A 25,158-nucleotide genomic window follows, 5' to 3' on the forward strand; every position below is an offset into this window, starting at 1 on the left:
GCAGTAATAAACATTAATTACATTGAGTGCATTTTGTGCCTTCGGCAGTAGGTTAACTGCACAATAAATTGATAAATACTTCAGAATTTCACCCAGTGACTAAGTGTATTGTATATTGCCATCATTAAATGCACTGTACAATAAACTGCATTGACCTTAACCCGGCATTCCTTTTTGACTTACAACTGCTGAAAACATTTAAATCCATGCTTGTGGTAGAATAACAGTGCAAATTTAGGCAATTGTCCCAAACATTGTAGTGTAACTACACCTCAAGTGGCTAAAAACCCAACATCGAAAATATTTCATTAACACTGGCAACTGAGAACTGGTAATACTACAAATTGATTTCTCCTGACCCGCCCACCTTCTAACTTTATTCCACTAAATTTAATGGAAAGTCTTTGGATGTCTTTGGAAATTGAAATTGTTCAGCAACATTATTCCCACGATAGATGATTGCCATTTGACACTTTGATGTGACACACATGCTTTTAATGACAACCTTCTCTTCAGATGGTACGATGACAAAACACTGGGCCAAGTTACTTGAAATAATGTAGGAAACATTGGATAGCAGCATTGGTTTGGAATACAGAATGTTTCATTTGTAGGTTTATTTATTGTAACTTTGTGTAATTTTGATACCAACACTTTTAATGGCAGGACTAGATTTTGCAATTGTTAATGGCTTCTGGTGCTTTGTATGTGCGAGTAACTTGGCTTTTTTTTACGTTGAAAACGTGTTTTTCTTCAGATTCCATTATATTGAAAGTAAGACTGGTTTTATCGGTGGGACTTTTATTTTGAAATTTTCAGACCGTCGCAAAAGTGTCGCCTGCTTCACACTGCGTGGACCGCAGATACAAGACGATTTTACAGTTAACGCTGAACACGTGCAGGCCGTGAACACGGGAGATCAAACAGGTAGTACAGTTTAAGGTACTTTTTTCAGCCGAAATTGGAGTGCGAATGCAACGCTACTTACATTTGCAGTTGCTTTACTGCGGGTCATTTGCAGGATTAGGTTGTACAATTATCTGCAGAATTAGCTATATGTCTGTAAATCATTTTGTAGTTCCGTATTTTCAGCTGGCTGACATGTTATCTTGATTTCAGTCAGACGACTGGAGAATATCCTTTTTGTTAATCAATATGTACGTGACAGCTGCTTTACGCAGCCTTTACACCTTGGCCTGTACTAGGCTACTACTATACCAGAAATTAGGCAACGTAATGTTAGCTTTTGAGCTTTCTAGCTAACTAGCAAGCTAAATTTCCCGGGATTACGGCAAATTGAAGCTTTCTTTACACAGTTAATTTTCTTATTTGACGTTAGTGGCCAACTGTTTTAGGTTAAACCCAATATTTAGGAATATTTCTCTTCGTTAAATTGATGAAATGAGCCGAAATTTTTGACGTAAAAATGGCTGCCGCCGTAATAGTTAATCTTTCTGTTTGGATGGTTCCGTTAGCGGACCAATTTAATGCCTTCATTTCGAAAGAAGAATGTTAAAACAATTGCTAAATGCGTGGTCATTCATATTTAGCCAACTAGTCAGAAAAGCTCGCCCTCAGCCAACTTAAGCCGTGAAGCACCAGGAAGCCGGCTTGTGCTGCGCATGTGTGCGTTGCGAGCAAAACGTTGGAGCTCTACTGAAAAGTAGACTGTAAAAATGTTCGTTTTTTGGGGGGCAAATCTTCAATAAATAAATAATTAGGATATATTTTTGCTCCATGTAAAGGATCTGATGCACCAAGGCGTAGAAATAGCACTTGTTCAAACTGCTTTGCAACAAACATCCCATTGGCCCAAATCGATTATGTGCATACTTGTTTGTGTCTATCAATTAACTCCGTGGATACGTTCTAAAGCTCCATTTTTCCCTCCCTAACTGAAGTATGTAGCCTACGGTGGTCAGTGGGTAACTGGCTTTAGTGTTTGTTTAAATAAAGTTCTATAAATAAATTTTCTATTGTACAATTAGGCTATTAATGATAAGCAATTTTCATCCTAAGTGTATCAGTGAGATTTTCCTGCTTTATTGCAGACATATATATGGGATACATAAAAAGATACTGAAAAGATTGAGTGCAATTCCTTCATGGTGGAGGAGTCCAAGTCTAAACCTTTGAGTAGTGTAAAGCGCATGTGACTTCTCTTTGTGAAAGTAAAAGAAAAAAAAACAATTGTTTGTTTTGCATTTCAGAAGCCATGACCGAGGAAAATGGCACCAGTGGGGCTGTTAAAAACACAGAAACAACTGACTATGAGAAAGGAACAGCCGCGGTCAAGCCACAGTATGTTCATATATTCACACTGGGAGGACAGCTTCTTGTTTTCGTGTTGTCTTCATTTTGCTTCTTGAAATGACGCTTTGTGTTTCGTAGATATCTCGCAACTAAGGAGAAATTCCACGAGATGCTGGACTCCGGACAGCAAGGCTCGGATGACGTTGGTCAGTCCGAAGGAAGCATGGAGCCCGTCCAAAAGAAGATGAAACTGGAGGATGTGGCAGAGCGGGAGGAGAGACCCACCAGAAAGAAAGAAAGAGGGCAGTTCAAGAGCAGGCCTCATATGAAGCCGCACGCTTACTGTGAAAGTAAACTCTGTCCCTCGATAGTGCAGGTACTACCGTGTTAAGGATTTGTTATGACTGTTTGGAAAAAAGCAAAAAAACCTTTTATAAAAGATAGTTTAGTTTCTGTTACCAAGCATCATGCTGCTGTGCTATATCAGTTATAAAATATCATGTGAATCATAATGGCCTGACCGTTTCTGTGTCTACCAGTCAAGATGGAGGCCAAAATTTGGCTTGAGTGAAAAGTCAACACTATGTCTCTGTGTGAAAATGACAGGTTGTGCTGACGCAGATGCTGTAGATGGTGCTGTTTTAGCCTGTCAGTGTCCGTATTATCTTTATCTTTCATGATGCAGTCTGTTCCACTGTAAATCGGACAATAATTGTCATGTTCTGTCTACATACAGTAGCTTAAAAACAAATATGTACCACTGATTACAAATATTTGCTCAAATATGTACTTATTTTCTGGCTAATTATGATGGTACCTGTTTGATGCAGCAACTATAAAGAGGTGTGTTTTTACACTGGGGAATGTAAACTTCTGGTATTATCGCTGCTATGTTTGGAATGAAAGGGAATTCATGTCTGGATAAAGAAATCTGCTAGCCGAATAGAGAGGTGCATGTTTATAGTGTTTAGTTTTAATGTAATTAAAATGAATTTCAGAACATAAATTAGTTTGTAGATGTCATTTAAACTGTTGTTTAAAACCTGTTTCCCTTTCTTGCACCAAGGAGCGTGAGACCAAGTGTTTTTATGGAGAGAAATGCAGATTTCTCCACGACGTTTCTCAGTATATGGAATTAAAGCCTGCGGATATTGGGGAACACTGTTACCTGTTTGACAGATTCGGAAAATGCCGTTATGGTGTGGCGTGCAGATACGCCAAAGCACATACCAGCGACGATTTTAAGAACTTGGTAAACGACGATTTGTGGAATGCCAATAAGGAGAAAGTGACGGTGAAGAACAACCTGGACAAAGATCTCCAGAGGAAGCTACGCAAGAGGCAGGTTTGTTTCAAAGCCTCTGAGGAGTACCTGAGGACGATCGCCAAAGCGACCGGTCAGGTCGGCGCCTCAAAAGCAGCCACCGAGAAAAAACTACAAGACCCATGCTGCACCGCAGAGAACGCCCCGGCTGAGCCCATCGCTGTGGCAGAGAAGACGGGAGGGGAGGAGCCAATGGGCACCGCTGGAGATGAAACCTCGTCTGTGACGCCCTCGCTTCCGAATTGCCTTGGAAAGCCAGAGCAGTGTTCGGAGAAGGCCACGCCCGTTAAGACCAGCGGTGCTTTGACCGATGTCGACGTCGTAAAACTTCGCCCCTGTGAAAAGAAGCGAGTGAGTGTTTCTGTGTGGCTTCGCACAAGTAAGGGAGGGAAGTGAGCTCCAGCCGAACAATGTTGCTTCCATTCATTTTGCACAAGCACAAGGCTGGGATGCTCAGATAGATCAGCCCGGGGGGGGGGGGGGGGGGGGGGGGGGGGCACTTGGAAACGGTTAGGCGGCCTGAGACCAGTCGATACAATTACGCCATCGTGCTAATCACACTGGGTTTTCTTTTTTTTTTTAATTTGTGGTCGCCGACAATCAAACAACCAGCCACTGACAACAGCGAAATGTTTTTTGTGGTCTCTTATTAAAGTAGTCGAAGAAGCTTCTGACAGCTTGAGCATAAATTATATTGATTATAATACAGTATTATCTTTAATTGTAATTGTAAAAAAAAAAAAAAAAATTGAACGTGTTTAAACTTGAAATGTTTGTTTTTCAGGTGAATTTCAAAGATAAGTTGTACCTTGCACCCTTAACAACGGTAAGTACTTTTTAAAGCTTTTTCCTCTGAATTTGATTTTGGTCTTCGTTTAAATTTTATGCTTTCCTGCAGACCTGGGTCAAATACGTATTTGTTTTTAGATTCAAATACTTTTCTGTGCTCCATTGATCTTGCCTGGTGTAATTGAGCCTGCCAATATGACCAGAAGGCAGGGTTTGCACTTTTTTGAGAGAGGATTTAATTGTTTTCAATACACCAGACAATATCAGTAGAGTGTTAGAAAAGTATTTGAATCCAAAACAAATGCTATTTGTTTTTAGATTCAAATACTTTTCTGTGCTCCATTGATCTTGCCTGGTGTAATTGAGCCTGCCAATATGACCAGAAGGCGGGGTTTGCACTTTTTTGAGAGAGTATTTCATTGGTTCCAATACGCCAGACAAGATCAACAGAGCACAGAAAAGTAGTGGAATCCAAAACGAACAGGTATTTGACCCAGGCCTGGGTTTTTCCCCGTCCCGTCTGCCTGCAGTGTGGAAACCTGCCGTTCCGTCGCATATGCAAGCGCTTCGGGGCGGACGTCACCTGCGGGGAAATGGCCATGTGCACCAACCTGCTGCAGGGCCAGACCTCCGAGTGGGCCCTGCTGAAACGGCACGAGAGCGAGGACCTCTTCGGCGTGCAGGTCAGGAAGAAGAAAAATAAATAAAATAAAAATAAAAAACGAAAACACCGCGCCGGTTTCGGTTTAGGAGGCTTTTTAAAGCCTGTGACCGTGGTTTACTTGTACGGCCGCTGGCTCCATAGGAGATGGACTACGCTACACAGCGGCAGCGTAGTGTAATGGCTAAGGAGTTGGTCTTGTAACCTAAAGGTCGCAGGTTTGATTCCCCGGTAGGACATTGTACCCTTGAGCGAAGTACTTAACCTGCATTGCTCCAGTATATATCCAGCTGTATAATTGGATACAATGTAAGTTGCTCTGGATATGGGTGTCTGCTAAATACCTGTAAACTAAACCTGTAAACTAAGATAGTTGCTTCTGGGTATTAAGCAGTTAAATGCGACTAATGGGTTTTAGTGTCCAACAGAGAACTGCTAAGTCATTATTTGATTGGAAACTACTTCCAGATAAAAATAACATGATTTGGGAGGCATGTAATAGCATGTGATGTGGTGATGAACGTTTTTTTGAAGGAAATGAATCTGATTTGTGTTTCAGCTTGAAGGTTGTTTCCCAGACACCATGACTAAGTGTGCAGAACTGCTCAACAGAAACATTGAAGTTGACTTTGTGGATATCAACTCTGGCTGTCCCATTGACCTTGTCTACAAGAAGGTATGAACCTCACGTGCATTAGTCTCAAATCCCCTTACGCAGTAAATGCTGTACTGTTTTGGTTTTGGCAGTTCAAAATCATATTGACTTCGGGTCTAAATATCTTTTTAACAAGGGCGGTGGTTGTGGGCTGATGTCTCGCACAAAGAAGTTTGAACAGATCATCAGAGGAATGAACTCGGTGAGTGAAACTAGACGTCTGCTCGTTTTCACTAGCAGTCCTCAGTAACTAGTAGGTTTTGCTAAGGATAACAAGACCAGGTCAAAACCTAGGATATGGCTGGACCTCTCCGGACGACCAATGGTGTAACTTCATAACTCGGCCGACCAATGGTGTAACTTCATCACTCACTCAGTCACTCAGTCACAGACATTCGCGTTTGTAGGGCTGGCCCTGCTATTTCGGTCCAGCCAAAAATCAGCATAGGGTAGCAATTTATTATGTTTTTTCCCCTCCCCAAATAACCTTTAATCCATGACTTAATTTCTCTCCCAATTTAGAATCCCCAATCACATTCACAAACCTGCACTCTCCTCGAAAAAGCACCAGCTGTCACTTTTTTTCCGGCTGCAGTCAACCGGCTGCACTCTTTGAAAACCTACATATTAGCTGTAGCGCCCCCTAATGGCAAGAGGATCTTTTTCAAAACTCTTCTCTGATTTGATTCATTTTTGGGTGTTCACATTTTTTTAATTCACGTTTAAAAATTTTACCGGATTATCTGACCTTGAATGTCTCCATTTCCCCTCTGCTTCCATTACACAGGAGAATGAGCTATTTTCCTAAAAGACAACCCAGAATTTAAAAGGTTGAATAGACTCCAGCGTAGAATTAATATTACAAGTAGAATCATTTGTTCAGAGTGACGAGTCATTTGTTCAAAGTTTTTCTTTTTACTCTTCTCACAGGTGCTGGATGTCCCTTTAACTGTCAAAATTCGAACCGGCGTTCAAGACAAAGTGAATATTGCACACAAACTCATCCCGGAGATGAAGAATTGGGGCGTGTCCCTGATCACAGTAAGTCCGTGTCCCGTTTTTCTGTGTTGCTGCCCGCGGTGTGTTTTATTTTTTGGGTGAAAAGAATCGTCTTCCTGCAGCTTCATGGGAGATCTCGAGAGCAGCGCTACACGAAGTTAGCGGACTGGGACTACATCAACACCTGTTCCAAACTGGCCAGTCCCGTCCCACTTTTTGGTAAATACAGAAACCTTTTGCTTTCCCTTTGTGTGCTTTAAAAAAAAAAAAAAAGCTTTATTCGTATTTATGCGATGTAGAATCTCAAACAGACATGCTCAGTGGCTTGAGTCCCTTCTCAACAGGAAATGGGGATATTCTTTCTTACGAGGATGCAATGCAAGCCAGAGAGACGGGGGTATCTGGAATCATGTTAGCAAGGTAATGTTAACTGGTCTGCTTTTGCAAAAGCACAAACTATTGTTCCTCTGTAGCATATTCTCACGTTTATTTCACCTTTCCTTACTTGAATGCACAAACTGCAATTTTTCTACAGTAGGGTTTTGCAACTGGGATACCGTCTATGAAGTCTGACATATTATCAGTAGTAGTAAAGTTTCTTCTTTCTGCGATTCTCAATCTGATGTGTGATTTTGCATCGTCACTGTCCCTTAACATCCCGCACGTGGTTTCTTCCTTCCCACCCAGAGGTGCTCTGATAAAGCCGTGGATTTTCACTGAGATTAAAGAAAACAGGCACTGGGACATTTCCTCTGGTGAACGCCTGGACGTCCTCAAAGATTTCACACACTTCGGCTTGGAACACTGGGGGTCCGATACCCAGGGCATAGAGAAGATCAGAGTGTTCCTGCTGGAATGGTTGTCCTTCATGTGCAGGTAAGGGTATGAAGGGAGCTATAACCTGCAATGCAGTACAAGCCAAAAGACCAAAAGAGCATGCCGTGTTCGTTTTCAGCAATACATAGGAATAAATATTTGTGATAAAATGTACAGAATTTCTCACAGGTTTCTTAGTTTGCATAACAACGTATAACAGTACATGTGACAGAAACAAATCTAAAATAACATTTTGGGCAAAGATTGAAGGATTGAATGATAAATTGGCTGCTGGGTGGCTCATTCGGATAAGGCACCACGCTGCGGTGCACGGATGAGCCCCACTTTCTTTGAATTGACTAACCGACCGTGCCGGTGCTGACTGGCCTATAGCTCTAGCGGGCGACGTTCTGCTGGCGATTGTGTCCGCCAGGGTGACACGGGAGGGTTCTGTCAGCAAGAGGTCCGCAATTCATCCCTATCTGGCAACCTCCGCTGGTCGATTGGGCGCCCGTGAACCGCGTCTTAAAGCTGCATGTGCAAAGTCTTCCTCTGACTCCGCTCTGTGCGAGCTTGGCTGCAGTCTGCGGCGTAAAAAGAAGCAGACGTGTGCGATACCATGTGTTTTGGAGGAGAACGTGCGGGGCCGCAGTCGAGGGACACTGGCCATTCCAAATTAGGGTGGGAATTGGGCATGCTCAATCCTACGCTGGGTTCAAAATATATATTTAAAAAATAAAAAAACAAGTACGAAACCGTCCAGACCCACGGCACACCTGTACTAACTATATAGCTAGCTAGCTATGGCATGTCCTCACCTCTGTAACGTTATTGGTTGTCCTTCGTGTGTCCATACATCTGTATCGGTGGTTGTAGCTGTGTGTCCTTAGCTCCTACTCATGCGTGCAGGATAGCATCCGTATGTGCCAACTAGGCTAACTAAAGTTGGCGGTCCGTACGTGCTAACTAGGTTAACTAAAGTAGGTGAAACGCGAACATGTTAGGGTTAGCTAAAGTAACGTTAGGCGATAAAGCTGTGCTTAAAAATGTGGTGCCGTATGAGTCCTACTAAACGAAGCACCACCTGCGCATGTGTCCCACAAAACCCGCCCCTCAAAAGTCGTCCATGAGTGAGTGAGTGAGTGAGTGACCACAATTTTCCATGCGTGGCCCATGGCGCCAGTTCCTGCCTGTGCGCTGTGGGACAAAACCAGTACTTAAAAGTCCTGAGCACTAATGGCGACCTCTTCTCCCTTATTCAGGTATGTCCCCGTTGGACTGCTGGAGCGTGTTCCGCAGAAGATTAACGAGCGCCCCCCTTATTACATGGGGAGGGACTACCTGGAGTCTCTGATGGCGAGCCAGCATGTGGGCGACTGGATCAGAATTAGGTGAGACGTCCTGGGAACTTGGGGGGGGAGCAAAGAACATTCCTAAAGAATTGAATGTCCCTTTCAGGATGCACGAATCGTCCATTTCATTGCAGTGTTTGTGGTTGGGCTGCCGGGTGGGTCATTCGGTTAAGGCGCTGGGCTGTGGGGCATGGACGAGCCCCGTGGCCTCAGATCGAACCCGAACCGTACCGGTGCTGACTTTGGCACGGTAGCTCCTCAGGGCGACACGCAATTGGCAGTTGCGTTGCCCGGGTTGTGGAAGGTTTTGGTCTTTATGAGGTCTCCGTTTTAATCACTGATAGATTGGGGCACCTGTGGACTGAATGTTGAAAGTACCTAAAAAAAAAAAAGGGTCTTCCTCTGATTTCTCTGACTCAGTGGGAGATTAGCTGTAGTCTAGGCTTCATGAATGTGTCTGCAGTTATTTTTTTTTAATTTGACATTTTTTTAAAGATTGTTTTGTTAAAAAATTGGAAGCGTATTGGATAATAGCTTGAAGATGAAGTATGATGACGTATTTTATATACCAACCTGTAATTGTCAGTAATTTCTCTTTTTTTCCCCCCCTCATACAGTGAAATGCTGCTTGGACCGGTTCCTCAAAATTTTAGTTTTCTGCCAAAACACAAAGCTAATGCCTACAAATGAATAGTTACGTATGCCAAGGAAAAGCAATGCTGCTGAAGTGTATTTACTTCAAATTCCTTATTGTATTTTTGGGTTAATTTTCATTGAAATTTCTGGAAAATAAAGTATTTTGAAGTACTTGTGGAACTAGCCAAACCGGTTAATTGTTACTCAAAATGATTTTAATGATTGATGATTAAAATGATTTGAAGTGTTTCACAATTATTAAATTAAGTGAGTTTACAAAAGCTGCTGTTTGTTTAATTATAGATTTGCTGCAATTAAGTCACAAACATTTTTTTGTCTTTTCCTTTGTAGTGATTATGTAATTATACAGCAGATTACCTAATCCATATTTAGATGGGCCACCTAAATAAAAAAAACACTCAAACTTTGACAATTTGCTGAATGCCTGAGAAATGTATTTACGTTTATTAATATGGCTGTGAGAAATTCTCCCTGTGGGCTTCAAAACAAGATTAATCACCAAAGAAAGCAAAATAGAGCGGCAGCTTTTCAGTTCCCCGCTTTTAGCTGGCCAGATTTTGACCTGACCAGCTCCTCCCACTTTACAGTGGCGGATTACTTTTTCTTGTGTTGTGAGCTTGAACAAAGATAAAAAAAATAAAGTGAAACAAAAATCATAGCAGCACTCTCGTGGTGAGCTCCCGGTCTCGGCCCCCGAGCCGTGGAGAGCAGCACACCTTTAAGCGCACCTGGGCTGATTAGCTAACCTAACCCAGGTGCGTGCGCTCTCTCCACCGGCCGGCACAGCCGAGGCCAATCCGCTTCTTCAGCGGACTGAATGCTACAGGGGGTTTTAAAGCACTTTGCGACTTTAAATGCAAACTCTTTGCATGTAAAATTAGGGTTTCTGTTTATTTTTCTTAATATTACTTTTTTATTATCCTTTTTCTGGTTGTAGAGTATGCCTGATTTTATCACAAACTGTCATTGCATTTTTAACACAGATATTAAATTTGATTGATTGATTGATTGATTTATTTATTTTTTAACCAATGAGTCTTTGAGCAGAAAGTGTTCTATGACTTTCCTCTTAGCTTGAGAGCCATCAAGGTTTTCAAGGTTTCCTGCAGAAATAACCACAACAAACACAGCCCTTGAAAACATTAATTTCTCTACCTCCTGACCTCATGTCAACCGACAGAATTCCAATTAATGCTGCAGGCCCACCAAGAATACATCTCCCCATCCACGATTTCCTAATTGGGTATGGCATGAAACTCATTGCACTGAGCTCAATTCTTGACTGAGGTATCGGTGTGTTCCTGGATGACTTCTTTTCTCATACATTTTTAACAAGCGCAGGAGTATCTTAATTATTTAAATGGGAGGCGCTTGCACTAATGAATGTGGAAAAAGTGCATTTCTTTCATATGCTGCTACTAATTTGACTCAAAATAAGGGAGAGTACTTTTCGAAGGGGTAACAGAAATCGTATTTGGTAGACTCGGACAAAACTAAATACCCATGCAGAGCTGTAGATTCACTGCCTTTTGTAGACTAAAGGCATTTATTTTCAATTACAGTGAGATGGTGAACAGGAGTGATATCTAGCATTTCGCATCTGTAAAAAATTGAAGTACATTTTGAAAGGAAATACATTTGCCTATTGAAACGTCTTGTGACAACAAATGGCATCTACATTTTAAATAAAATATGAAGGATCGTGTTTGAATGGGTAACACTACTCCGATTACCTGACATCCTGTTGCTTGTCTTTAGCAATCATTTTGCTAAAGACAAGACAAGAAGACCAAAGCTCTATCAGTTATGGCCTGAAGGATTTGAATTGTGGTGAATGGATAAGAATTGTGTCAAAACTTAACCCTGGAATCTGTAAATTAATATTATATTTTTAGGCATTTGTTTTGCATTAATGAGGACCAAAAAAACACACACTTAAAGATGTTTCCTATGAAACGATTGGTGTCATGAATAAACAAATCTATCCTAACAAATGTTTACAAACTCCTTGGGCGCTTTAAAGATGTTCACTCTTACCCGTAGACCGCAGTTCTTTGGTTACTGTGGCTGGACATAATACCCCTTTAAGATAAATTATTCACAGTCAACATTTTCAGGTGGCCTGGAAGTCTGATGCGGGTTCCACGCAGAAGAGAGAAGGACAGGCAGATAGATTCTGTCCTGGTTTTGATATAAATAAGCATGTCGAAAAGGCAATGGGTAGAATTCAAGATATGCCAGACTATAAGCTGCTCGACTCCCGTAACCCGAAGTCACAGGCCTCCTTCTCCGGCTGGTATGTAAAACATCCCTGGCTCTCAGACTTCATCCGGTTATTTTAGCACTGCTTCCTGAACAAATTAAGTTCATATTTCTTTTTTTTTTTTTTGACACTTTCTAAAAATGTATTAGCGGTATATGGTTGCTACATTATAAAATACAAAGGCATTTCCACAAATAACATTTTCATATTTATTTCAGTTTGTGCAATTGTGTTAAAAACCACTTTTTGTTCCAGTGGTTCAGAACTTCATTCCTTTTTTTAATTAGTTATTTCTTATATTAATTTATGTATGACACTGGGGTTTCAAACTGAGGTTAGAATTTAAATAAATGTGAGACAATTAAGCTGAAGTATAGTTACTTTCAAATTGTGCCAATATAATGATTATGTTATTTAAATGAATGGTCCTAATTATGAAAAATAGCATTACATTTCCTTATTCATTATAATTACGGTTTGATTGATTCAATATTTTGCATAATTTAAACATGTATAATCAATTTGTACAGACGCAGAACAAATCATTGTGGAAATGTATAATTATATTTAATGTTATAAATAATGAAACAACAAATAATAACCCTCAACGTTTGGGACAAAGATATTTTTTCTAGTTGACTGAAGCGCAACTTTTGCCTGGGCTGTGTGTGTGTCTGAGTCCATGTTTGGTACTCATTTTTCAGCTGTTCCGTCCTATTGTACATTTCACGTATTTGGATCTCTCTACTCTCAATCCAGCAGATCATTTCGATAAAACTTTATCCATGTTCTTTAATCAACTGTGCCCCTAACTCAACGCAGCAGTATTCGCTGCTATGTCCATTCCCATGTGCTCAAATCGGGAGCAGGCTACAGATAAGTACTGAGAACGGTACAGTATAGAGGAATGCCAACCTCCCCATATCGTTTTGCATGGTTCAGGCGGATTTATTTATTTATATATTTTTTTACAATAAAGTATGATCCTTGACCTGTCATGCTCCGTAAGTGCACTCCAGCGCAAATTCGTTCCACGAATTTTTCTCCTTTAGGAAAATTGCTAGCCACTGGCGAGTGCCACATCATGAATAATGCATGTTATATGAACTGCGTTTGGCATCAAGCCTTTTCAGGGATTCACTTACGCCTTCAACATGTAACTGGCATTATCTGAAACAAATGGCGTTACATTTAAAAAATAAAAAATAAAATCTGCCTCAATGTGTAGGCTACAGCAACAGCTGCACCTTTCGATGCTATTTGCGACCGAGCTGTAATTTACGGCATCCAGGAACACGGATCAGCAAAAAAAATTACTTCAAGTTCGGATGTAATTGGTTTTTCTTGCAGGACAAATAAAATGGGCAATGTTTATTGTATGTGGAATCAGTTGTCTCGGAGAGACAAATTCGGCAAGTTACGACGTGAAGCAGGTTTATTTATTTGCTTACATTTAGCTACATGAATGTTGCTTAAACAAACATCTAAAGACTCTAAACAGAAATAACCATTTCATCTTACATTATTTCAGTATGTGAATATGCATGACTGAATGTATTCAACCAAAACAATAACTCCGATAATATGAAGTAACATATTATCTGAAGCAACATATCCATTTCACCGATCTACAGATATGTTTCTGAATGCTCTCATGTGAGATGCAAAGAAGTGGAAATAGAATGTAGCCTGTTACAGTATACTTACAGTGGGCCTATGTGAGGTGAATTAGTGCTCTGTCTAAACATAGATATTGCACACATTTGTATTCAGGAATCAAACATCTGGAAAAAAAAACGTTTTCGACTTAAAAAATGGCAAGTTATACACACAAAGCACTGTCAATAAGTCATCAATTCAAACTTGAAAAAACTAGGCGGGCTATGAAAAGTATTTATATCAAAATTAGGCCAAGTTACAAGGAACAATGTTGGCAATATAATATGAAGATATTATAAAATTATTTAGGAAACATTAGGTAGCATTGGTTTGGTGTACAGTTCATTTCATTTGTGTTAGTTAAGAGTCATTTTTTTTATTGTAACTTGGCATAATTTTGATATCAATACTTTTCATGGGAGGCCTAGATTTTGCAAGTTTTATTTAATGACTTATAGACAGTGCTTTGCATGTCTGAGTAACTTGGCATTCTTATATGTTGAAAATGTGTTTTTCTTCAGATATAATTTCTTTTTGTATTGTGTTTATTGTGAGTAAGTGATACTAGTAATGCATATACATAAATATGTGCATGCAAACACACATACATTCCAACATATAATGAAAATTGAGACCACCTTTTTCATAAGTGTTCATAATCACCGATTCTTTATAAAATATGCCTTTTTTCCTCAAATGAAATTAAAAAGCAAATAATCAACTTTCTTACACACATTTTTTTTTTTTTTTTTTTTTTACTGCTAGGGATAGTGCTGTACAAGTCTTGAGATTACTTCTGCTTTTGTAAGAAGTACTCTAACCTCCAAAGATAAATTTATCTGTAGCTACTTTATCCGTTTTTTATTTTTTATTTATGTTTTTTTTAATCGTCTTTATTTTTTTTAAACAAAAAACATTTCCCAAATAAGTTACTTCCATGAAAAAAGACGGTATACCACAGACTTCTAGAGCACCCAAATCGCTCTTGCTGACGTTCGGACAGAGCCCGGAGACTTTATAGAATTTTTTTGATCATTAGGAGCCATAGGAATTTGCTACAGGGTTTGCTGACGCCTTCCTGACGTCATCACTACCAGTCCTGTTTACGTGGATAATATGGCGCCCGAGAGGTGGCTTTTTAAGGATTAACATGTCCACGTACGTGGACAGCAATCTGGGTAGAATGGGAGAACAAATTTTATACATGTCATACAGAGGTATTACAGAAGTGTATTAAGCATACACTGAACCTTCGCGTGACGCCTTTCTTGTTCTTCCTTTGGGCGTAGGAACAACGACAATGGAAGACCAAGAGAGACAGAAGAAACTGGAGGCCGGTAAAGCAAAGGTAGCTTTCATTAGAGTTTTTAATTTTCCATATTCTCAGGGCTGTAAAAAAAATATGTCATTGAGTTGTTTTGTAGAAGTTGTTTTGTACGTCACTTCCACCCACGAATGACAGCTGAACAGATCAGCTGCTCCGTAGCACGAGCGGCTGTGTCCCTGATGTTGGAAGAGTTGTTATTGAAACACGCGTTGCGTTTTAGCCCTTGGTTTTGTCCAGTAGCTAGCCAGCCAGGCAGCTAGCTATGTATTGACAGCCGTTTGTTTGAACATCTCTTTCTTTATCAAAGTAAAAAAAAAAGAGCATTTTTTTATCTCAATTTGAAAAAAAAATGTTGGAATGCTGTGGGACGGGATTACCAGGACCCGCCCTGAGCAGCTTGGTTACTAGTGCTTTTTACTGTCATTGCTCTTATATCTGCTCAGTATTTGCATTTTTGTTAATTACCTACAAAAATACAAATTTGGTCAAACTGCCCAAGGACGCCCAGCAAAGTTTAGATGCTTTGAAAATGTAGCCTATATCTACATAGCCAACAGAGCTGTTGGTCTCTTTAAATCTAAACTACATACATGAGAATAATAATTAGATTTACAGAATGTAAACTGCCTTTATTTCTGTAATCAGCCTGAATTTGCGATGAATTTGTTTACGGCTAAGTTTGACTTCACATTTGAAAGGGGCACTCTTAAATGCACTAGTGTGACTGCATCAGTATGACTGCAGCCTGCTTGACTCTAACACGGTGGAAGACGGTCATCTGAGAGCTATGGTGTAAAAATAGTACGGATGTGCTGACTTCACCAAAGAGCAGGACATTCATATGCCTGAGGAGGATGGGAAGCAGATCAGGCTCATTGTGTATGTTATTCAAATTAAAACGGGACAGTCATTCATTTAATAGAACTCCACGTATACTGGTGCATTTCCCTCAGTGCTTTGCCAAGCTTATGCCCTGGAATAATGAACAATACCAGGATTTGACGTCACCATATTTACCATAGTTAAATGAGTGTAGTATGGCTCTGTTTGTTCTATAAATACTTTTTTTTTTGCTTGTTTTTTGAGTCATAGCAGTGTAGTGGGCAGCGCTGTCGTCTCACAGCAAGAAGGTCCTGGGTTCGAATTCGGCCTGGGCCTTTCTGTGTGGAGTATGACATTAAAACACTATTTGGAGAAATTCAGATAGTGTTTTTCAATATCAAACCATTGTTTGACAGCCGTAATGAACAGCAGCTAGGCCCCAGTTCACAGATATCAGGTGTATCATAAAGTTTTTTTTACACTTTCCCAAACCCCCCATCCCTCAGTTTTGGAAACAAACTTAGCAGGGCTGCCATGTTAAAACTGCCAAGTGTACATTAAAATAAAGTTCAGTGGTGTGTCGGGTTGGCAGTGTAATATAATGGTGTGACTGGTCGGCAGTGTTGTATAACGGGTAAGGAACTGGTCTTGTGACCTAAAGGTCACAGTCTTGATTCCTGGGCGGGAATCAAACTGCCTCTGTACCCTTGAACTCCAGCTGTATGAATGGATGAATGGTAAATGCTATGTAAAAAGTTGCATAAGTCGCTCTGGATAGGAGCGTCTGCTAAATACCTATAGTGTAATGCAATGTGTCAGGTAAATGGGCTGCATTTATATAGCGCTTTTATATATATTCATATATCCAAAGCGCCAGTCAGCTTGTTGGGAGCAATTAGGGGTTAGGTGTCTTGCTCAGGGACACTTCAACACTCCCAGGGCGGGGGTTCGAGCCGGCTACCCTCCGACTGCCAGACAAGCGCTCTTACCTCCTGAGCTATGACGCCCGCCTCGGTGTGCAGTAGCAGGGTCCTGCAGTGGTCAGGTGTGCAGTACTGTGGTGCTCAGTGTCCAGTGCATTTGGGGGAGATGCAGCTGAAGTGAATCTACAAATGGAGATTCTAATTCCGAGCGGTTGTGAAGTTTCGGTGGGGGGCACGTGGATGTCACGTGGCCCATCGGAGCAGAATTTTCTGATCGTTTCAGAAAGCTATTCATGCAGGGCTGTGGCCTGTGTTGGTGAGGCTAGCGTTAGCTAACTGTACTGACAGCATATATATGTAATTATTATAATCACTTTGAGATGTTACAATACAATATAAGGATAATTACAATTATGTACATTATTACAAATATCGCTTTTTCTTGATTTGTATTTCCTTCTGGGGGTGGGGGAGCGGGGGGATTGGAAAAACCCAATAAAGTTATTAAAAGAAAGACAGGAACATGTCAAATTTTATTGCAGATCTAACTTTGATTTTATTTTATTTTTTAAACTACTGAGTACCAATAAATCTGTGTTTTTTTTTAAAAAAAGTAGAATTATATATATATATATAATATATATATATAGATTTTTTAAAAGAATAATTGTATTAGTATAAAGGTATAGTTTTCCCAAATGTTTGATCATAAAATATAGCTTATCTGTGCTTACTTTTAGGAGCACTCGCACCCACACGTTTAAAAATTAAGGGACACACAATTTTATGGGCACTCAGTCAAGTGCAATTTTTTGGGCACTTTAATATTAACACATCATTGTGATAACTTTATGCAGATATATACACAATGAATTACTGATAAATACGTATGTATTGTTTGTATTATTTCTCCTCTCTGTCATAGACACATATTTTTAAAACCTATTTCTACTTGAAACCTGTTTCCAGTTCAATATTTCAGTGATCTTGACTGGTGATACCAAAAAAGCAACAACACACAATAAACACAGATGTTATAAACTAAATATCTTTATTGGTGAAGCCGTTCAGTGCAGTGATGGGGACACTGCTGTCGGAGGCACATCCTTCAATTGAGACACTTAACTGCGGTCCTGTCTCACTGTGGACATTAAAGATCCCCCAACACTTTTTGCAAAAGGTTCCCTGGTGTCCTGGCTAAATTCCCAACCTGGCTGTCTCAACCTGCCAACTAATCATTCCCCAGTTTCATTGGCTAAAATCATCCTATTCCTTGCCACCTCAGCTGGTGTGTGGTGAGTGTTCTAATGCAAAGTAGCATCACCCAGATGGGTGTTACACATTATTTATTTATGTATTTATTTATTTTTGAAGTGTGAATTATCCAGGCTACGATAAAGACCGGGTGAAACGTGTTTTTCCAGCTTGCTGAATACCGACAGAGGAAAGCAGATGGACAGAAGAAAAGCAAGAAGAAGAGGAGAACGGCGGAGGCCCAGGGCACAGGCACAGGCACGCGGGACGAGGAGGAGCGCGACCAACCGTCGGGCCAGGAGAGGACACGGAGCGGAGCCGACTCCCCTGCCACTGAGTTCACCATCAGCAGGAAGCTGCGCAGTGGAGAAACGGTCAAGCATGACCAGACCTTCACCATAGAGGTACGGAAGGCTGGTCAAACATGACCAGACCTTCACCATAGAGGTACGGAAGGCTGGTCAAACATGACCAGACCTTCACCATAGAGGTACGGAAGGCCGGTCAAACATGACCAGACCTTTACCATAGAGGTACGGTAGGCCATCAAACATGACCAGACCTTCACCATAGAGGTAAGGTAGGCCAGTCAAAAATGACCAGACCTTCACCATAGAGGTACAGAAGGCCAGTCAAACCTGACCAGACCTAAATATAGAGGTACAGGATACGGTCAACCGTGATCAGTATTGCACTATAGGTGTATGAAAAACCTGTCCCTTAGTAAGGCAGGAATATTCTGTGTTTAGTATTTTATCAGTAGTGTAGACTGCTGACCTTGGAATCTTCCCCTAACAGTGTGTGCTTTGACTGCTTGCATGGCTAGACCTGCGTGTTTGATAGATTTACCATGTGACCGCTTGCACGCTTGCACCAATAATTGCACACTTTCACCAATTCGTTCCAAAATTACATCCAAAAATTATATGTTGCTCACAATTAATCCATCTGACGGGCAGACAGATTGCCAGTTACTCCTGCTTGACAACTTATGACTCTGAAATATTTGATTAGATAATTATACAATTATCTTATATGTACAATCTTGAAGAAATGGTGGGAGTCCCATAACTTGCGCATTAGGTTTTGTGGTGATAGCACAAACTGTTATACAGAATTGTGACAAATATTGTCATAGGTCACACTAGTGATGCAAATTCCATGCAATTCTTTTAACTGATCTTTGGCGCCATTTATCGATTTATAATGATTAACTGATAAGCTTAACATCTACTATATGGCCTAGAATCATTCAAAATATGCCTACCAGTTAATGAGTTGTATATATCAGAGACGTTTTATTAAGACATGCTCAAACAATCATGAAAACATGATTTGAATTGTGTATTAAAGGGGAACTGCGCCCCAAAAATATGTCTTTTTTTCAAGTTCATTGGTCAGTGGTGACTGATGTTTATCCTGTCGGGGCAGTTTATATATCATGTTTATTATCTTGGTCGAATAAAGCTATGTAGCAAATTTAGTGCATATTGGTTAAAAGTGCCAGAGGGGGGAAAACTTTTTTCCAAAAATTCAAAATAGTGGAAAATCTATCTGGGGTACTTTAATGGTTTATTTAGCAAATTTTGGAAATTCAGGAAATAGGCGCCCCCCTCTCTCTCTCACATATTTGTAATGCAGCTGTGTTCTGCATGGATTACTGTTTCTTGTTCTCCAGAATAATAGCAGCTTCCTTCTACATGCTTATTAATCAAGAAGAGAGTACTGTATAACTAGTTTTCTGTTACGTTTCACTGATTGAAACATTAAATAAAAAATTTAAACGTATGGCTTCGATCATGCATGTATGTCTGTGACTATTCATTTCTTAGAAACACGGGATCAGCAGGTAAGCAATGCACTTTTGTTTTCTAAAAGCGTGTGCAAACTAATTAAACAGGACAAAGCAAGTGTTAGAAATAGAAAGTAATAAATTATTGAGAATTATGCAGTTGCCATTGGCTACATTAATGAATTTCAAAAAAAGAAGATGAAAGCTCTTATTAATCCACCCCGACTGCCAGGACATTGTGTGGACAATGTGTGGATGGACACAATAACGGCTTGATTTTCAGTAAAAATATGAACAAATCACCTAAATGGCATTGCAGAATGAATTGAATGTCGGCAATGTGTTACTTTTACTATTAACATTACCAAAAGTACGTCTCCCCTTTTTATCCACTGCTGGGGAGTGTCTGATGTGCCTGTTGCACTCCCTGTGTTCTGTGCTTGGTGTTGCGTCCGGTTGCCAGCACCCCGTCTCCAAATGAGCTGCGAATTCAGATTGGCTCGTCTGATTATTCACATCGAGGTGCCAACATATTCCAGTAAGGCAGACTGGGAAGCCTTCCATGACCAGTTTGAACTGTTAGCTAGTGCGGTGGGCCGGGTTGGATAAAAATCAAGCTTTGTTGTTAGCATCACGCCAGAAAGACAATGCGTTAGCTTGCAGGCTACTTCCTAGCTCTGATGAAAGAAGTGACTATGGGGCATCGGTCGGGGTTCTTCGTAGGCGGTTTTGACAGTGTGCAAAGTCCGGTCTCCTGTGATTCAAACTGCCCAGCAGGCCCGGACAGCCGCGTGAGCCCCACGACTGTTGTAATGTAATGCAATGGCGCCCCCTGCTGGTATCTACAATTTTCACTCAAACAGCAAGTTTTCCCCCACTGGGCTCCATTCATGTTTGACAGCAAAAATAAAATACTTCCACTCAGATTACTGATGTTAACGCCATGCATTATATTAGGAAGAAAAATCACTTATTATTTTTTCAGAGGTAAAATATTTTTTCCCTACCACAGAGGCAAATATATGCATTTTTAAAATGTATTATTTATTTTAGCCAACGTCTGCACTATTTCCTCGTTGTACCTGTGATTTAGGGACACAACTGAGCATGTCAAAGTTAAGGACAATTGCTGATTGTAGACAGGCTAGTCCATTCCTTGGCTTGGCTTATTCTTTCACCTTGGTCACTGTCTAGCGTTGAAAGTCTTTGACATCTTTGTGAAATGACACCCGATTTATGCATAAATAAATGACTCTCGTTAATTCCTGCAAAATGAAACCGTCAAAGTATTTGACTTAAAGTTTGAATTCAGTACTATCACTGTAAGTTTGTTCCTAGAAGACACACAATAGAAGCACATTTTCAACCCTAATAGAAAAAAATGGCTCTAAAAATAATTATGCATGTGAATAATTAACAAATTAACATTTTCTGTTTTAGCCTGAAAGTGAGGTGTCCACTACAGCAGAAGACTGTACATCTGAGGTATGGCTTCTGGCCAGTGTGAATCGTGCTATTTTTTTCTACAGTTTATGGTACTGTGTCGTGACTTCATTTGTAAGACCCTGGCTAAAAAAATCCAGTTAAAATTTTGCATAACAGTGACATTGATATGTCGATTGATAACAAAATGTAATCAATATTGGGGTATTTTTAAGGAGAATTCGGGGGGAAAAAACTGGTTTATTTTCTTCCTAGGGTTTAAAGCAGTGGTCTTCAACCCTGGTCCTGGAGAGCTACAGGGTCTGCTGGTTTTCATAGTGACTCTGCACTTCATGAATCAATTAGAGCAGGTGATTACACAGTTAACTCAACTCACCCGGTGTCTTGGGTCTCAATCGGGTGCTGATTTTAAGGTGAAAACAAAAACCAGCAGACCCTGTAGCTCTCCAGGACCAGGGTTGGAGACCACTGGCTTAAAGGGATCCAAAGGGGTTTTCTTCATGTGGAATGCCAATTCTGTGTCTGGCTCTGGCCTTCTGGCGAAATGTTCGAACTGTTTCCTGGGACTACTGATGAGAGTACCATGTGACTTAGCATGCTTTTTGTCGGACACTGCTGTTAAAATGCTACATCTATCTATATGTATGTCTATCTTCCTGTCTGCCTGGAACAGGCAACCCATTCACAGTAAACTTGAACTTGAACTCTGCTACTGGGATAAACCTGTTAATTGCACACAGTTTTCTCAGGGAGTTGTGGAATTTATTTTCTATGAAGAATTGACTTGGGTGCCAACGTGCTGTGTGAAAACTTGACTTAATAAAACGCAACAAGTGGCGTGAAGTGAAGCGGTCAGCAAGGCCATCCCAGGCGTGATTTACGACGATAACAGCATTTCGTATTGAAAGTAAATGAAATAGCCGCGAGCACACACACAGAATTCCGAGACTGCAGGGGAGTATTATAAGGATTGTATCTGGGTGAGGGTCTTTGTTATTGTTCCCGCACAGTGTATGCACTCCTGGCCTGTTTAATGTCTGCCGTTGTGGGCTCCAGGCCTGAGGAATTTCTCATTTGAAGACGAATGTCTGCACCCCCGCTATTTTAATGGTAACCGCAGTGCTCCCTGTTGGGAAAAGAGCTACTTGACATTTTCAGAGTTGTAAATTATGCTAAATTGTTCTGGCTTGGAGTTAGATGAGGGTGGCGGGGGGTGGGGGGGTATGGGGGCGGGGGAGTGGGGGGGGGGGAGTGGGCCGAGTTGAGGTCCGTGACATCGTACAGCGAAACCGTCACGGGCAATGCCTTCTGGGATGCGGCGAGCTTTACGTGTGCTCGTACGCGTTCTGCCGTTAGCTGCAACGTAAGGGGCGTCTAATTGTGTCCGACTCGCGCAGGAGGAGGACCTGGGTGTCCCCGGGCCTGGCTCCAATGGGGACGAAGCCGCGGGCTGGCGAGCCCGGCTGCGGACGATGGAGGACGAGCTGGCGGCGAGGCAGCGGGCGACGGAGGAGGTGACCAAGGAGCTGGAGGAGCTCAGGGCCGCCTTCGGCGCAGAGGTACCCTCCGTGCTGCGTCGCTTCGGTTCGTGAGAAATCGCGCGTCCCCGGACGTCTCCGTATAGTTAGTTAAGAATTGCCGTCATTGATGCCATTTCGAAAACTAGAATACGACACTGAGTGTTTTTAATATTCAAGTATGTTAATTCTGTTCTGACGGAACGTTTATGCAATACAGATCTTAAATTGTTGAGCTGTTGATGATTTAAGAAAAGTAAATGCATCTGACGGTAAATGTTGATAAAGGCGGTAAATGCAGCGTATAGACATTATTTGCTGGACGATGTGGGACAAGTAAGGATGAATTAAAAATGTGTTTCTTTTCTGAATCCAGTGGTTCCAACAATCAATGCCCTTAATGGCAGCACAGTCTGAATACTGAACACCAGCGGTATTGCGTGCTAGAACCCCTCAACTAACCTACGTATAAAATACATTTTATTTGATTTAATTTAATAATCATTATTGAAAATGAGAATTATCGATTAAATCACAGAATTATTCGATAGGTCAGTCAACAGTAAACCGGTGACGTCATACCTACCCCGGCGGCCATGTTGTTCACACCGATAGCCACGGCAGTTGGGAGCCGGGGGGGAAAAGAGACCTCAGTGCCTCCCCCCCCCGCCCCCGTCCCCGAAAGCACTGAAAGTTGAAGTTTGGGGGGGTTTCACTAAAAGGATAATGAATTAATCCAAAATAATAATACATGACTTTGGGTTTGGTTTTTTTTCCCCCAAAGTCGACAGTCACTTTCTGTCGTAAACTTAAAAATCGCTTAAGTTTACGACAGGCGTCTGAGATATTAAGTGACTTTGAGGCGATGCTACATGATACTACAATTCCCATGAGCACTGGGTGCGCACTGTATTCATCCCACTGACCCATTCGGTGTGCTCTCTCCTGTCTTGCCTCCTCAGTTGAGGTGGGAGTGTAATTGATGAGAACTCAGCCCAATTAAAACCATTGCCAAAACATGGTGCAGCGTACTTACTGTGTCTACTCTTTGCGGCTTTAAATTTCTGTTTAGTGACACTTTGTGCTTGTGGAGAGCGCAGATTCTGATAATTCAGCTGTGATCCTCAGCTGCAGAACTTTGAGGCGGCCATAAACCAGCGCGACGGCATCATCACACAGCTCACCACCAACCTGCAGCAGGCTCGCAAGGAGAAGGACGACATCATGAGGGAGTTCCAGGAAATGACGGATCGAAGTCAGAAACTGCAGATCCAGTTCCAGCAGGTATTCAACGGATATTGCATCTTCAAATATGACGCGTAATTCCATTTCAGATGTTTTAAGTAAAAGTAGGAGGTTAACAGGTTGAAAAAGCAGGGAAATCAGAGAATGTCATAGCACTCTTTCGATATTTTGTATGGATTTGGACACAAAATTCCCTCGTTATCCTAGAATTTCTTGAGATTTTCCATCAAGAAACTTCCTACGGAAGAAGGCTATTTGAAGCATGTTTGAGACTTTTGGTTGCAAAGTCATCTTTGGGGAACGTGCATTTTGGAGTGTTTACTTCCTACAAGTGCTGCCGTTAAAGGTATAGCTCTCTGTCTGGAGTGTATTAGTTTTGGGATATGCTTTGTGTGTAATGATTTTTATTTTTTAGACTCCCGGCTAGTTACAGCCAACCAGGGGTTTGTCTTATAAAGAAATTACCTCCCGCTTGTATAGTGATATTATGTTTCCAAAGGCTGTACATATGCGGCCTAAAACTTTGTATCAGTAACAGACTCTTAAAATACTACAAATATGGCTGCTTGTGACCTTTCATGTAATCAGTAGCATACATGAAATGCTTCCAGGGAAAAACATCACCACTGTTGTCTATTGGACCTTGCAGCTTCCGTGTGATTGGTAAAAACAGGATCACATGGAAGCTGTATGACCTCTCAGCTGTTGAACCAACAGGTAACAGTGGTGATGTTTTTCCCCCCGGAAGCGTTTCGCGTATGCTAAAAGTGGTAAGAAATCTATGTGTACAGTTCACGTCTATAAATAATGTCTCAACTTTGGTTGGGTCTGATGATGTCCAGATCTCATATGAAATATTTTCCAACCTGATTTCAGTCGCTGTACTGTATGTCGTACAGCTGCAGCGAAAAGCGAAGTTTGGTTTGGTTGATCTCCTCCGTGTTTTTTTGTCGTTTCGCAGCTGCAAGCGGGTGAGAACCTGCGGAACAGCAGCCACAGCAGTACCGCGGCGGACCTCCTCCAGGCCCGGGTGCAGATCACCAGCATCCAGCAGCAGGTCGAGCAGAGGGAGACCCAGGTGAAGGTCTGCTCGGAGAAGATGGAGGAGCTGCAGCTGCAAATCGGTCAGCTTCAGGATAGACTCGGCCAATCTGAAACGGTAAAATAAACTGTGTATATATATATATGCTGGTTTTGCTGTGTTTTTTATTCTGTGGGTAGAGGGAGGTTTTCAATGTTTTTTTTTACATTTTGTCGCATTGTGACATTGTGAGATCATGAGAACATTACGCTCTTAAATATTTATGATTTCTAATAGTGTTACCTAGTTTTTTCTGAATCTGATATTCACAGCCTACTTCAAAGCAAATTGTATGTTTAAAAAAAAAATGCATTTCCACTTTTACA

At 41.2% G+C, this 25,158-nt stretch overlaps 2 protein-coding genes across 3 annotated transcripts in view; both read left to right on the forward strand.

Moving 5' to 3' along the window:
* Positions 1–800: 800 nt before the first annotated feature.
* dus3l (dihydrouridine synthase 3-like (S. cerevisiae)) lies at positions 801–9,915 on the forward strand. 2 transcript variants are annotated; one of them, XM_035430722.1, is made up of 14 exons: positions 801–927; positions 2,211–2,301; positions 2,392–2,629; positions 3,320–3,928; positions 4,362–4,403; positions 4,897–5,049; positions 5,587–5,703; positions 5,819–5,884; positions 6,613–6,723; positions 6,804–6,900; positions 7,026–7,101; positions 7,369–7,557; positions 8,760–8,888; positions 9,467–9,915. In XM_035430722.1, the coding sequence occupies exons 2-14, from the start codon at positions 2,216–2,218 to the stop codon at positions 9,537–9,539; spliced, it is 1,986 nt and encodes a 661-aa protein (XP_035286613.1). In that variant the 5' UTR covers positions 801–927; positions 2,211–2,215; the 3' UTR covers positions 9,540–9,915. The 2 variants fall into 2 exon arrangements, with proteins under 2 accessions (XP_035286613.1, XP_035286614.1); XM_035430723.1 differs by having other exon boundaries at positions 826–942.
* A 4,802-nt stretch (positions 9,916–14,717) lies between these two features.
* akap9 (A kinase (PRKA) anchor protein 9) overlaps positions 14,718–25,158 on the forward strand; it is a 63,863-nt gene continuing 53,422 nt past the window's right edge. The window contains 6 exon segments of the mRNA XM_035430647.1: positions 14,718–14,776; positions 17,925–18,158; positions 20,987–21,031; positions 22,387–22,548; positions 23,635–23,790; positions 24,713–24,910. Coding sequence (XP_035286538.1) covers positions 14,729–14,776; positions 17,925–18,158; positions 20,987–21,031; positions 22,387–22,548; positions 23,635–23,790; positions 24,713–24,910 — 843 coding nt within the window. The 5' untranslated portion in view covers positions 14,718–14,728.

Source organism: Anguilla anguilla, chromosome 8 (assembly GCF_013347855.1).
Source record: "Anguilla anguilla isolate fAngAng1 chromosome 8, fAngAng1.pri, whole genome shotgun sequence".
In the NCBI taxonomy this organism is placed as follows: domain Eukaryota; kingdom Metazoa; phylum Chordata; class Actinopteri; order Anguilliformes; family Anguillidae; genus Anguilla; species Anguilla anguilla.

Coding starts and splice junctions, on each gene's coding strand:
- dus3l (XM_035430722.1), top strand. CDS start 2,216: ATGACCGAGGAAAATGGCACCAGTGGGGCTGTTAAAAACACAGAAACA. Junction 2,630..3,319: donor TCTGTCCCTCGATAGTGCAG/GTACTACCGTGT, acceptor TCTTGCACCAAG/GAGCGTGAGACCAAGTGTTT. Junction 6,724..6,803: donor GGGGCGTGTCCCTGATCACA/GTAAGTCCGTGT, acceptor GTCTTCCTGCAG/CTTCATGGGAGATCTCGAGA.